Here is a 16,380-nt window from a genome sequence, read left to right as displayed (position 1 = left end):
TCCGCTCCTGCCAATAATACAAAAGTTTAACGAATTCATAATGCAATCAAGAAAGATCAGGCTGTATCGGAGTTTGCCGTTAGAATCGGCTTATTTATTTACTTATATTATTATTATTTTTTATTTATATAACTCATTAATATTTAGCATTTATCAATTATTTATTATTGCTGAAAATGAGAACTCTTTATTTTATTTTTCAAATAAACAAAACTTTAATCACTTTAGTGGAACTATTTTTTTCAAAATTCGTTATTTATGCCCTTTTATATTATTTCTGTGAGAATATGGCCTAGCTGATATTATCGACCATTTAATTCTACATTCACATAACGAGTTTAATCAAAATCTTTAGAGTCCTTTTCGAGAAAATAAAAAAAATGGGGGAAGAATCGATTATATAAAGTGACATATCTGGTCAGCCCATTTAATCGAAAAAGTTTCTGTCACTGGACCTCAAAACATGTTTTTTCGTCCAAAACTCGAATTCGAAATTTTTCACGTTCGCAATATTTTCCCTTACTACATATTCTATAAAAATCTAAGTAAAATTAATAATGACTTCTGTGAGGTAGCATAATCTTACTTTCGATGCTTTTCACTGTGGTTTGCCCGACCAAAAAAATCTTATAATAAGCAATTGTAAAAAAAATTATATATTCTGAAGATATATAGTATGACCTGCTCTTTCTTGTATGATTAACAAAATACACTGTATTTACACGTGTATAGTACATTTACATACTATTAAAGGGGAAACATAATATTAAAAATATACATTATATGTGACGTTTTCCTCTTAAAAATAAGTTTAGTTTGGCGATAAAATTAAAGAGGTTATGGCTTGAGAAGAGACAACCATACACTTGACTACACCGCCATCTCTCGCCTAGAGCTCAAACCAGTTCATAAGCATCACAGGTCTATTTAAGTCCACACTTACATGCACAAGAAATTAGCAACTGTACATTGATTTTTTTTTACAAAATACGAACTTATCTATAAAAAAAAAAGTTTAATAGAAATGAATACGAAACGATGACATTTAATATCGGGGACTCCTGAAACAATGCCTTGCATCATTTCCTTGGAAATGTGGGACCAAATGTGGTCTGCTGAAGTGTGGAATGATAATTTTAACCCAAACAGGAAAATATATTTGTTTTCTAATATGATGAAATAGTGCTGAACAGAACTAAGAAGTCTTCGAATCGGCCGAAATATATGTAATCAATTATTTCTGCATTTGAAATAAAAATAGCACAAGAACTTTTTGATTAGATCATTTTTCATTAATAATTAAAACTGCATATTTTGTAATTGAAACTTGTATATCTGTTCAACAGTAAAAAAAAAAGGGTTTAAATTATATATTATTATTGAATTTACATACGTAAATATATTATATAATTCTTTAAATTATATTTATTTAAGAGTGTAAATGCATTTATGTAAATGCTTCCTATAATTTATAATTTTGATGGATAACACAGATGAATTAATATTTTCATATTAACAAGCTCTACAGGAATGTATAACAGCTTGAAATTAATCTACCGTAATATTACTTTATTAATTAACATGTTAGTAAATTTTATGGTTATCGTATAATTTAAATTAAATAATTAAGAGAGGTTCAGGTGAGTTCATTAAATCATATGTAATTAGAACATATTTTTCTTTACGAAGCGAAATATGTGATAAAAATTGTATTAAAACCGATGCTAGATTTGTTTAATACTTAAAAAATATTGTATTTAAATTTTCAGGCGAATTAAAAACATGACCCTTAATTTTTTTTTAAGGATTTAAAAAACCGCTTTGAGCCTTCAACCCTTTCAAGCTAAAATCTTAAGGGTTGGTAAAAGTTCTTAATCTACACAATTTAGAACGATAGTGATTCACAATAAAGCTTTATTTTTTAATCACTTTTGTTTTATTCAAACCTCATAGGACAATAGACGTATGGATCGACCGAATAAATTTTCGGTAATTAAATTAATTGATTAATTAAAGAAAGGGATGTGTAGTTTTACTCCGTTAAAACAAAAAAAAAGGACTTTTGTTTTCAAAATAATTTCTTATATACTCTGGCCTTCTATATAGAAATCATCGACCAATTTGGTATAAAAAAAAAATCTATAGGTTTGTTTTCACGTATTATTTAATTTAAACATTTTTTTTTATTGTACTAAAAAGCAATTATTATTAACACTTTTATTTCTCATTATATCCACTTTTTCGGTAGCAGAATCAGATTGATATCGTTTTCAATACTCATGATATAAATTAGAGCAGTTACCACTTTTTTCACAGCTAGGAACCATTGGGCGAAAAAACATATATACTAAAACATTATATAATAATAACAAGCTAAGTGATAATGCTTTTAATTTTGTTCTCAAATATTTATGTTTCCACGTATGATAATCATAGGTTTCGATAATTTTCAATTCTGCATTGATCGGAATAATAATTAATTCTTGTTTTTAATTATTTGTTGGTTGTATAGCTATACATATTTGAGTCCCAATTGTTCATTACTGATAATTCTTTGAATTTTAAAAGAGTTTTCAATAATTCTGTTTCAGCTAGACACTGTTCAAATAAAAAATTTAAGTCGGTAAAAATTCGATTAAAAATTGTACATTCTTAAATTTAATGTCAGTACTTACAAAAAAGTTTCTTAATTTAATCAATAATTATTATATATCTATGGTTTAAAAATGTTCATATTTATAATTTTTTTTAGATATACAGATATAATTAGATAGTTCCTGATAATTTGGTATGCCCAGGAAACTGTAGTTTTTAATAGGTGATTTTGCACCTATAATAGCGTATTAATGTTCGTTAAAAAATGAGTTTTTGAGTTAAGAGTATTTAGATACAGGGAATGTAAGGTTTTTACAATGCTCTAATTTATTTTTGTCTTAAAACCACCACAATTTCGTTATTTTAAAACTATTCAGTTATTCATTCTGGTACTTAGAATTTTATCACCACCTTAAAGATAATTTTTTGATAAATTTGCCTAACATTAAAAATTGCCTTACCTAACACGACAGAACATAATTTTTAGGCCACAACTGTCAGAAGAGGGAAGCCAGTTCCATGGAACTTTTGTAACTAGGAAATTGCTTTATCTGCTTTGTGATTGTACACTTGTCTTTATTCTCTGTAATGATTATTTATCTTTCCTTTTTATCGTGTTTAATTGTTATCTGGCAATTAGTCTTATCTCTTAGAAGCAGCTGTTTCTCTTCTGTAATGCATTACTTTACCAACCTTTTTTTGTAAGTTTTTGTTAGAGATATTGAAATGTGAGATGATCTGATCAAGGAAAATAATGTAGTAACCTTATTTGATGTTGCACGAAAATCAACTCGTTCATTGTCTAGATAGCGAAAAGGTTGCAGTTATTTTTTATTTTATTATTTTTTTATGCATAAAATTATTGCTGACCGTATAAAATTGTGGTAAGAATACTAAAAGATACACATTAGGCGTTGTATAGATTTACATTATTTTATTTAGATTAAATTAAACTATATGATAATAAAAATCTATCAGTTATACTCTATACATACACTCTACACGTTATATTTCATATTAGCAACAATATTTTCAAATATACAATTCTTAGAGGTATTTTTTAATAATTTATTTCAAATTGCACTTATTTCTGACTGCTTTTTACAACGTTTTTTTCCATATTATTAATTACTGAACAACACTATGTAAATTGGCATTTTTTCTTCTTTAAACCATATTTAACATTTTAATTCAATAAACGAATAAATAAATAAAAGAAAAAAATTGACTGAGCAATAAAATAACGAAAGATAAGCAAAATTTTGTATAAATTATTAAGAATATTTCCGAAGAGTTATCTTGAAATCTGTTATATCTGAAAATAGTTCCTAATGCTGTGCCGAGGGTAAAGATGAAAATGACCTACAGAAAAGGCTGAAACGTTGGGTATGAAGTGCATATTTATAAAATAAAATTGTGATTTATTTTTATTATTATCTAGTTTTATATTAATAAGTTTTCGGATTACTCTGGTACTAAAGGTTTTTTCCTTAACATTTTTATAATATTCAATAATAAAAAACGAACAACCACAACTACGAGTCGTTTATAAAAAATAAAATTAGTTATAACATGATACTTAAGAAAAATACTATGATTAACCAACAAAATTGAACGTTAGAGCTTCGAAGTAGAAATAAATTAGATGAAACCAGAAATGAAAGTTCCATATCAATATAAAGTAGAAAGAGGTTTTTTTAATGTAATACTTTAAAGACGTGATCTTCTATATCATCATCAGGATCAATAAAATTACTTTTTTATAATTAATTATGACTGGAAGCTCGTTTAGGTATATTAGCAAAATAATAATAATAATAGAATAATATTCCTTAATGAACTTTCTGGAGTGATCCAGTCAATAATGAACTTATGTCAATAATGAGAAAAATTGTATATCATTTTTCATATTAAACTGTTGATAACTTAACATGTTCTTCTACTTAATATTTTATTATTATTTATCAAGCTCGAAATAAAAAAATTAAATTTGATTTTATAATTTTTCTTTGTGAAAAAATAATAAAAATAACACGTAGTATATATTATTAAATAAGATCAAAACAGCAATAACACTTGCAGACTGGAACAGTTTTGAAATAGTCTTGAAAATAATTATTTGTTCTGCAGCACATCAAAAGGTAAAATAAGAACCCGTGAATTTACTGGATCGTGTAATAATGAAAGCATGAATACGATATGTGTGATCACATCTCACAGCGACACACCTCCCTACCTTATTAAAGTTTCTGGTTTCTTAAAGAAGCTCATCTTTAGCCTCCTGCTTAGGGTTACCAAACGCATTCTCAAAGCAATGTTCTCAGTTCTCCCTCCTTTAGAAGAAAAAATACTGCTATTTAGGGGAACTTGGATAAAAAAACATTTACGAAACTTGGAATTAGATTACAGTACAAGATGGATAGTATATATATTTTTTAAAATAAAACCTGAATGGTCTTTCTCGACGTGATAGAACAAAGGTAGCAAATAGTACTGGATAAAAAAATAGTAAAAACAAAATTGTATATGTTTTAGATAAAAGCAGTTAGTATCGTCTATCAATTAGCAACATAGTAAATAAAAATATAGTGGCCGCATCAGACAACTTCAATATCGACCTTACTTTGATATGACACTTATTCTCCTACTGTATAATTTAGATATTCCCCGGAGTAAAAGTTGGGGGTATTACCCAAATTAATTGTAATATGCTGGTGATTTTAATAAATTTAGTGGACTAGAGTAATAAATAATAACTGGAGAAACGCCTCTATTCTTAATCTAACAATAAGACACATGGTTATATGGGGCTTGCCAAAAAGTTGTACAATGTAGTTTAGTATTTAATTTTAATTGTAGATTGTAATGTAATAGGGTTACATAAAATTATAAATGGTAGTACATATAATAATAGATGCTGTAGTTTACTTGTGTTGAAGATGTAGGTTACACGGTGAGCTATTGAGATCTTGAAATTGCATATTCTTGTTCTCTTCTTGTGTTATCTTCCCTCTTTCATCCTGCCTCCGTCCCTTCGCCTGAGTGGTGTGTAGTTTATTCACTCATAGTGAATTGTTTATCCCAGCCAAAAATGATGCGGCTCTTGAGATACCTAAACCATTATCTTGCATTCTTATTCAAATGTGAGGAGAATGGGGAAACCTTTCCTCATTCTCCTACATTTTTAAACTGCTATTTATTTAGAATTTAGGATGATAATACAAAATTAAAATTAAATGTTAAAAATTTGTCTCTTCTTTTGCTATAAAAATTCATTTTAAGGCTTTCTCAAGTTGTCAAATACGATTATAGACTTTGATCCTACCTAAAATGCAGTTCAACAAAGGATAACAAAACCTTGCTCTCTCTCTCAAAAATTGGACATCGGCTTTTTTTTTTCATTTTTTTTTTATCATGGTCATGTCAGGTCATTTTTTTAGTTAACATCTCTGGGTCATTTCCGGTTTCACAGTCAACCTTGGTGAAGAATCTTTGAGACCTTGTAATGTAGAAATGTTATAAGTGTGCTGCCAATAGTTAGTTTCTGTAGATGTCTGTATCATGGCATTGTTATCTAAAATCATATTCACTAGATGTACTTTTATGTAAATATAGTCGTAAATTTCAATAAATAAATTTAAAAAAAAAATTAAGTATCAAATTCCTTCTTACTTCATATCTACCCATTTTGTTTTACTGCTGACTCAAAATCGTTAAAGCCATTTTAGAAAATCGAAAAATTTTGAAAAGTGTACTATAAAATGGCAGTTTCAGTTTCGATTTTATGAAAAAGTTTTGTCATATGGTACATGTCCTTATTAAATGTGTATTTTATAATTCCAGTTTCGTACGACCTTTTGCTTTGGAGCTTAGTGGTTCTTATACACAAAACCTTGGGAACAAGGGGATCAAATACCCAAGATTACCTTCCTCTTACTATGTATTCCATATGTAGGTAAGTGGATGTCAAAATTTATTAATGTGTTTAAAAGTATGTTTTTCCCATTTAATGTATCAAAAAAAAAATAGTATTTGAAAATCCATAAAAAGAACTCAATAGCACTTTTTGAGTGCTATTATATTGTATATTATATATTACATGCTTATTGATATATTAAAATTAGGAACTTAAAAATTAGTAAAAAAACTCAAAAATAGTCATTTTTAGACAATTAATTACATAATTCATAATAGTTTGATGAATGTTTTTGAGAGTTAGTGGCTTTTGTTAGTGCTTACCTTAAATAAAAGTTTCCTAAAAAATTATTATTTACTTTTTGCCAAAATCGTACACCGTGGCAGCTTTTTTTTTATTATTATTTTTTTTTAATAAGCGGTTTAAAAAAAGGCTCTAGAGCGTATTTTCAAAGTTAGACTGATTTGAGAAGAGTTGATTTGCGATGGAAAAATGTATTAACCGAAATTTGAAATTATTTTGGGAATTATTCTGGGATTCCGGCCATTCTGAACTCATAGTTAAGCCCTACAAATTTATTCAAAAGCAATCAAAATGTATAGTGACAGTACTACTATATACTTTTTTTTCCGGCCAAGACTCCCATTGGAGTCCTATACTGCCTAACCATGGTGGGACCGCCACTCAATGAAAAAAGTCAACGCCCCAGGCCGGATTCGAACCGTCACAATAGACGTCGAATTATTAAGACTGTTTCTTAACCACTGAACTACGGACGGCCCGTACTATATACTTAATATTACTATAGAGTGTACGCTATAATATGACTTATGCACGTATCTTTTGATCAATCAAAATGTAAGTAAACCAATTTGGTATTAATCATTGATCACATAGTTTTAACTTAAGCGTTCCCTCACCTTGCCAACGAAGCGTTATCATGATTGTAGAATTCGAGCTAAAACAACTAACGGATTCATCATGTTTTTCTGTGTTACTATTTTTATTGCCACTAATAAATGTAAACATTACTATCTGTACAGATATATAAAAATATATACAGCTGCTTGGGCGGTTGGATATTGTCATTAAATATCTCATTGAGGATCCCAATTGGTGTCTCCCACTGACAGCTGCTCATTCAGTTAATGATAGTCCTTATGTAATTTCGCATGTGAAAGGAGACAGTTCGCTCAATGGAAATTTCCGACCTAAAATATCCAGTTTATCTTGTTTTCGGAAGCATTCAAAATTATCCGTGAGTGGTATTTAGATGAAATTTTTAAATGTGTCTGACCCCTGATGTACTTATGAAAAGTGAACGAGTCTCCACAAGGGCTTGGACAGATTATTTTTTTCGGGAACCGTATCTGAACTGGCCACTCAATGGCAACGAAGCTCTTTATCGGATCTATAGATCTTACTTTGATTTTTGATGAGAAATTTTCACATTCCGTCTAGTTATTTTGTGTATGCTAGATATTATAATTTTTTTTTTTTTTTTTTGCCAAGACTCCCATTGGAGTCCTATACTGCCTAACCATGGTTGGGGGTCAAAGTTCTTCATTTTGTGGGACCGCCACTCAATGAAAAAAGTCAACGTCCCAGGCCGGATTCGAACCGGCACCGCCAATAGACATCAAATTGGTATGACTGTGTCTTAACCACTGAGCTATGGGCGGCCCTGCTTTTCTAATCTATGTTATCAGTTTTTCTTATCAACCTGATTCGGTTATTTTTTAAATAAACCTGAACACCACGGAAGGCGACAATTATGAGGAAGTGTAAAAATAAAATTTATTTTTTTACTAGTAAAATATGATATCTGAATAAGGTAAATTGTAAAAATAAATCGTATATATTTTAGATATAATCGAGCGTAAAAAAATAAATTCATAAAGGAGTGTGAGAAGTCTTTTTTTTCCATATTTAAGATGTAAATAACGAAATATTTTTTTAGAAACGAAAAGTAGGATTTAATAGCGCTTAAAATAACAGCTTAAGAATATTAAAATAGGGTAACTAATTTTTAAGAAAAAAAATTAAAACGCAAAATATAGATTTGTTTGTAAACAAATCATTAAGAGATTTGTCATTTTTCTATGAGCTAAAAAAAAAAAAAAAAAAGAGAAAGTCAAATTTTTTGAGTGTTAAAATAAGTTTACACCAGCTGTGTGTTTTCATTTATTTGTTTCCCCTACCAATGAGATTTATTTATTGATAACAGCTGTTATAAAACATGTGTTCAGTTATACTTTTAAATCGCAACTAACTAACTAGTGTTATATTGATATTATAGTCATATTAGTTTTCAGTTATAATCAATTGTTGGAATACACTCATTAAAGGTAAGGTTTTCTTATTACATTGAAAAAAAATTATGGTAACCAATTTTGTAGCATACCTCCTTGTTATAAAGGTTATGTATGCTAATGTTTACTTTTTTTTACTTCACCATTAAAATATCATGCCTGAATAAATAGAATTGTAAAAACGAATCTTATGTATTTTGGACAAAATCATAGCCTAAAAAAATAAATTATTAAAAGTGTGAAAAAGTCTTTTTTTCACATTTAAGATGTAAAAAATGTTTTTTAGAAACAAAATGTAGGATTTAATAGAGCTTAAGATGAAAAAGAAATGCGCTTTTAATATTAAAATAGGGTAGCTAATTTAAAAAAAAAATAATAATAAATAAAAAAAATGGTAAATATGGTAATTTTTCAACATTTTATTACAAGACTAGTAATTTTGCTATGAACTTGTTTCTTGCTTTTGTAGTATCTATTATAATAATGAAAAACTAACGGTTTTTAAGTGTTCCTATACTTTTTTTAATTTTTCTGTACCTATGAGATTTTTTTATTGATGTTAATAACAGATGTTATAAACCACGTGTCTAGTATTACGGTTTAGATAGTAACTAAATTGTGTTGTATTCTTATCATAGTCAGATTAATTTTCAGTTATTGCCAAGTGTTCGGATATACCCTGAAAGGTATGGTTTTCTGTTACTTTAAATAAAATAACGTTATCCTATTTTATGACACTACTCATTTCTATTAAAGTTGTGTATAATAATACTGTATCTTCATAGTCTGTATTAGGCTAAATTATTTAGTTTTATCAGGCAATTTAATTATATAAAGTATAAAAAAGAAAAAAGAAAAATTTATTAATTTTGAAGTATTGTGTCTGAAGAATTAAAATAGGAAAAAAATGTGTGGAAGTCTTTTACATTTATGATGTAATTTTTTTTTTGAGAAAAAAAACAGTAGGACTTAATGGCGTGTTCTAATTAGCTTCAGAAAATTAAAATCGGGTAGCTATTTAAAAAAAATAAAAAAAGGCGAAATATGATCAGTTACGATCATTAAATAACAGGAATTGTATTTTTTTTTTTTTTGTAAATTTGTTTCCTGACTTATATAATGATTTTTGTTCGTATCTATCAAAAAAAAAATAAATAAAATAACTTTTTAAGTGTTCCAATAATTTTTACATCAGATGTGTTTTTTTTCACTTGTTTTTATAAACCAATGTCCATTGTAAAATCTTTTTATAAACCATGTTTCCTAAACCAAATCATACGGTTTAAATGGTTACTAGCTTGTGTTTATTATTATTATATTCAGGGCCGGTCGCACCAATCTCTGGTAAAACTAATATTTGTATAAGCTACAATTTGTCCTAGAATTTAGTAAAATTCCGATAACGTGAAAATTGATGCAATTTTGTTAACGAGGTTACCAACGTTACCTGAAACCGAGCTAACTGCCAATCTCACACAATTCCTATCGCTAATGTTGGAAATTGAAGATCCACTTAACTTTAAAATTTATTCAATAGCCATCTTTTAAGTCAAAATTTCTGAAGAAAAAAAAATCTTCATCCTACCACTGTTAAAAATGATTTGATGGAGGACGGAATACTTCTGTTTTTATTATTGCCTGAGAAAATAATTCTTTGAAGTCTTCGTCGTCTGTCAAATCATTTATCTTGATCAAAACCATTTTATTGAATTCGGAAGGAAACAGAATAATACAATACACTTTCGATAGATGACAGATTCAACCGGAACTATAGAAGGTTCCTTGTATGGTTACCTACTCATACATAGATTTGCTCTAAATCTCAATTTAGTCGGCTATCATTGGCCGGTAAAGTTTAACGCCAGATTTGAAGGTTAACTTTTTTGGTGCAACCGATAATTGTTGATTTTACCCTGGGTTTGAGAAATCGTAGTGATAGTAAAAACTCTGATGGTGAAACCGGTCCTCAGATTAGTTTTCATTTATTACCAATTGTTAGAACCGTCTACGTTAACCTATTTTGTCTCTTTATCCGTTTCTATAAAAGTTATGTGTACTAATATTGTATGTTTATGGTCTCTATTTTTCAGGGATATTGTATATAGTTTTGTCTGGTGGAAATGTAAGAAATAAATTTGTTACTTTTTTTTTTTTTTTACTGTACTATTAAAATATTGTGACTGAATATTACATGATTTGATAAAGGTAGGAGCAGTTATTAAACTGAAAAAAGTTTAACAACATTTTCAGAAAAAAAATGTATTCGTTAGTGCTAATACTTACCTTTGATGCAAAGTAAGTGTCTTAATCTCTGTTATTAACGATCAATGAAAATTCACGTTGTGTGGGAAAGAAAGCGCTGGGAAATTGCCGGTAATTTGAATCTGCTATGCCAGGTGAATTCTTAAATGCATCTCCATTTTTCTAATAAGCTAGCAATTAATTCATAGAGAATTTGTTAGGAAAACTTAAAATTAACAAATGATAGGACTTTAATTTAATTTTTGAAATAATATTTTCCGTTGAGATTGGTATTGGTTGGATAACAATTACGTACTAAGTATAGTTACAAAAAAATTGTTCATTATAAATAAAATATTTTTTCTATGGGTGTCTTAGATTTTATTTTACATTTTAAACAGAAATACATACCTACTGAGGTTGTTTTATTGTAATTTATTTTATAATAGATCTAAGAATAATTTATTTAGGAAATATATGAAACATCGATAAATAATCTAAGTAAATTATTTTTTAAATAATTTATTTTATAATTTTACTCGAATCTTTTTATTAAATGATTATTTTACGAAATGACTTCTTTAATGTTTCCTGAATTTATAATTTTGAAAAGTTAATTTCAGACAGTAGCAGTAAACGTCATGAGGGAAATATCATATAGTTAACTCTATGGAAATGCTCCGATAGTTGCTCCATGTCTGTAAAATGTTACCGTGGAAATGGGCCTTAACGTGATAGAACTATCATGTGTGTTCAACTATCACCTTAGACCTAATGTAAGATAAATGTTGTCATTATTACAACTTGTGTACAGTTTACACCATTGCAGTGACTGCTACCACGTCTGTTGTTGCTGTTAACTGTCGCTGTGTTCATATATTTTTTTTTTTTTCACCTTTGATTGTAAAAATCACCTCACTACGGATAACAACTTTCTCTAGATCCAAGTAATTATAAAGATGTATAATAATTATTTTGTAGTCTATTTCAAAAATTAGCAAATAATGAAATAGCAATTATTAAACAATCATTTTAGAAAAATATTGTTTTAGTCCAATGAAATATTTTTGGATGAATAAACATTTTAGGGGAAAAACGGAGTTAGTTATTAGATATTATAGGTAATTTCAACTATTTAATAATTTAATAATCATTTTTAAAATAAGTATTTCGAGAAATAGTCCTTCAACTTTATAATAAATAAATTATTAAAACTACTTAAATTTATCAATAAAGAAAAAATGATTAATTATGAGAGATAGTTGACCGTGGATGATAAATGAGGAGAAGATGGTTGGGGGTGCGGTCAATGAAACACAAATAAGTATGACTAACTTATTTTAAAATGATTATGTTAATATGTGTTTTAATTGTTACATTAAATTCCTCCTATTCTGATATATTATGTCGTTACAACATATAAATAATTTGTAGATTTATAATGGATTATTTAAAAAAAATGAGACCATGTCTATATCTCTCGTAATATTACTGCAATGAAATCATTTTTTTTGTCTCCATTTGATATACTATCGCATGCATATAGAGTGCAGGAAATGGAAAGATTGTTGGCAGGATGTTAAAGAGCTGCATATAGGAAATGCACAATCGCACTTACCTTTTCTTCATCCCACTCATATAGATGACTTCAATTTTTTTTTTTTTTTATTGCGGGAAAGAAGGAGGGTTAGCGGAAGATATATCTAGATTATTTTATTTCAGGTTCTATGAGTCTTCAAATTAGTTTATTATGGGCGTCAATAATTATAATAATGTTTATGTCTACGAGGATTAACATTTGCTGATGATATCTTGACGCATTTGTTTCTATTTCTATATTCCCTTGGCTTCAGGGTATTTTAAGTCAAGTGGACAATGGGGGCTGGAATTACCCAACGAATCGGAATACTGAACGGGAAAGAAAGAGTCGCTTCATAAATTTATTATTATATGATTATAAATAATATTATTATACATTAAACTCAGAACAATTTATAGATAGCGCTAGCTTCTACACGAACCCTCTAACCTACAAAAAACTTGGGGAAGTAAGTAGATTAGTAAGTAAGATTTATGTTGTATGCGCACCACATCTTGCACATATATGCCACTATATTTTTATTTATTCAACTCGATGTTTTGTAAAACATGTAAATGTTTTCAGAAAAGTAGACCTCAAAATTGTGAAAATGATTTTATTAAATGTGTTTAATCTGATTGTCTCTGCTTATACAATAATGTTTTGAGCTAAAGACAGCCAATTCATAAGTTTTGTTACCTAAATTTCACAGTAAAATTCTAAAAAAAATTAGAATAATTTTGAGCTCAGAATATTGAAAAAAATACTACAATAAATATGTTTAGTCTATCTGTTTCCGAATATGTAAGGGTTTTTTTTTTGAGGGAATGGCTCAAACAACTTCCAATTTTCATATTTTAAATAATTCACACCAAAATTTCATAGCCCACTTAGGGTTAATATAAGTTTACGGATAGCTGAAACTTATCTGTAAAACTGCTTTGATATTTTCCGGAGGGGCAACGTAATTACTTATTAACTGTTACTTAAAAATAGTTAAAGTATGCAGCTTTTCTAATTGTGTGTTTTGAATGGACTTTTTTAATAACATAATATTGTTCATACCAATGAGCATAATATTTCTCATATTTCGAATAAATTAAGGAGAAGAATGGAACATATTTATTGTGAAAATTCTCGCAGGGGTAAACTAGAGTTAATTTAAATAGTTAACAGCAACCCTCGAGTGTGAACATCGTTTACACTTAGAACGCAACTGTTATTAATACATATAAAGCTTATGTTAAAAAATAAAACATATGTTTCTTCTCAAATACACGTGCTTAGTAATTTTCTTATAAGTGTTCCTTACTAAGACAGTAATGCCATTTATAATATTGGAACTGTTATACTGATTTAGTGTTATATATAATATCTCAGATTACTCGTTCATATCCCCTCAAGCTTGCTCAGTCGTGAGTGAACTATTTCGGCGGACATCATTCCCGAGAATCAAGGATGCGTGGAGACCTTGGGATCAGTTGGTGCTTCTTCTTCTTGTTGCCCTGGGAAGGTTCTTCAATGTCGGGATGAAGATCAAGGTTGAGAAAAAGGAGGAGCTCTCCCTCACCGGAACAGCATTTAGGGGTAATTAATCTGTTATTACAAATCATTAACATGTGCAATTGCTTTTAGAGAACTTATCTCGCCCACAGCCATTACCGAAACGTTTTCCTCCTATTAGAAAATAGTAATTAGTAACTTTTACTATCCCAGCAAAATTATTTGAGTTCTACAATGCTTTAATTATATTTTGTGTATATTATCTGTACAATATTATGAAAAGTCTAAGAGAATTAATTGTGTTTGCACGATTGTAGCAGTATAAGGTTAAGGCTTATTCCTAATTTTAATACGTCAACGGACCATTTAGTTTTATTTTTATTAGTAAGGGTAATGATAAATCAAAGTTGAAGAGGTCTTGGGAGGGAGGTGAATAAAGATAATTTAAAATTTTTTTTTGTATAGTGAGACCCCCTAAGATATTAATATCGCTGATGTAATTTTATTTTGGGCATGATAAGTAATATTGATATTTACATTTATTTTTAAGGCGTGTCAGTCGTGTCATTGACACCTGAATTACATAATTGCGCGCAAGATAAACGGTTGGTGAAACGAATTATCATGTATGCAAATCACAAGTATTGCATAGATTTATTTTATATCTTCCATTCACTACTATATTTTCTTTTTTATGTTGTTTAGTGTTTCGTTCACATCAGTTTTAGTATGTACAATTAATGATTTTCAGTTCGATTTAACAATTTATTGGGTCCTCTTACTGCAATACCATATGTTCGAATATATCTAATAAATATGAAATTAAAAAAAAAAATGAATTATGTTGGCAAGAAAGTAAGAACAATTTTTACGAAATATTGTAAAACGTTCTATCACGAAATAATGTTATTCATTTATATTAATTTCTTTTTATTGATTTATATGCTATATGTGTGGAAATACAATATATATTTGAGCAACATTACTAGTAAATAAAGCACTTCTTACCCTAGATGGTAGCAAATTTACAGTCGAAATCATCACAAAAGTAAATTCTGTGGACATTGGTTACATTCATTATAATATGAGAGGGGAAGAACTCGAGGGGTACAAATGACATTTTTCAAATGATTTTTTAATCTACCTGTCGTGGTTTTTAAAAGAAATATTACTTCAGAAATTTCACTCACACGCGCTCAAAATCTTAAATGGTGATTAATCCTTGTGTCTATAAAAAAAAAAAAAAACTTAATTTTTAAACCTTCCAAAATTTAAGGTTTTGAAAAATTAAACTAGTGCGTTTATAGGAAAAGCGCCTTATGGTTTTTGAAAATAAAATATTGCGTATAATATTTGAACAGAAAAAAGGTGAGTTAAATTATTGATCTATTTTTTTTTTTAAAAATGTATTGATTCGCTCTTTAGAAAGGTGAATTTAAAAACAAAATTCCAAACTAAAATCATTAATTTGACTAAACATCATAGAACCTTCTTTCACACATGTCTTTCATTAATTCCATGTGAATTTTTTAGGTGTTCTTAGATTATTGTAGACCATTTCTGAAATACGGTATGCTTGATATAATAAACGGTGTAGGAAGGTTGTCTAGCAATTAATATGAAGGTGTGTTACTAAGAATCATATATATTTCACGTTTTGTCTATTCTTCAGATTAATGAATTCTTCACAGATTTTTTTTTTAAATTGCTTCAAAATTCCAAGGGAGTTTTAAAATTAATTATTTTAACTAACTTATTTTGAATTAAAAAAGTATTTCCCTCTAAATTTACATTTGCACCTGTAAAATATATAATCGATGTTCATTGGATAGTATAAAAGTATTTCTTTTCTGATTGACTTTTTCAACCATCGTTTTTGGACTTGACTTGTTAATTATCTGGAGGGAATTTGTTCAATGCGTTATAAAACAATTAAAATTTTTTTTCAGAAACTTTGGAACACTCTGAGTTTCACAAAATTAACCTAAATTTCCTAAAATAAAAAATTGCCTGCAAATTTGCATGAGATTATTGCGACTAGTTAAATGAGATACCTAATTTGATCTATGAATTATAGAAACTATTGAACATTTAATTTATAAAACAAATATTTAACGACGGGTAATCTTTCCAGAGTAGCATAGTATAGGGTGTTTTTTTAAGCCCGATAGAACTTGAAATTGTAAAAAATAACACAAAAAATTAAATTGTAATCAAAATTTTTTTTTTATTCA

General features: G+C 28.2%; 1 protein-coding gene across 1 annotated transcript in view; it reads left to right on the top strand.

Moving 5' to 3' along the window:
- Window positions 1–9,440: 9,440 nt before the first annotated feature.
- Window positions 9,441–16,380, top strand: part of LOC106681220 (protein charybde) — an 81,425-nt gene continuing 74,485 nt past the window's right edge. Inside the window, exons 1-2 of the mRNA XM_014421423.2 lie at window positions 9,441–9,509; window positions 14,024–14,230. Coding sequence (XP_014276909.1) covers window positions 14,173–14,230 — 58 coding nt within the window. The 5' untranslated portion in view covers window positions 9,441–9,509; window positions 14,024–14,172. The remainder of the gene's footprint in view (window positions 9,510–14,023; window positions 14,231–16,380) is intronic.

This window comes from Halyomorpha halys, unplaced genomic scaffold (assembly GCF_000696795.3).
Source record: "Halyomorpha halys isolate HHAL.00 unplaced genomic scaffold, Hhal_1.1 Scaffold320.1, whole genome shotgun sequence".
In the NCBI taxonomy this organism is placed as follows: Eukaryota; Metazoa; Arthropoda; class Insecta; order Hemiptera; family Pentatomidae; genus Halyomorpha; species Halyomorpha halys.
Note: the sequence above shows the minus strand (reverse complement) of the source record. Positions and strands in the feature narration are given on the sequence as shown.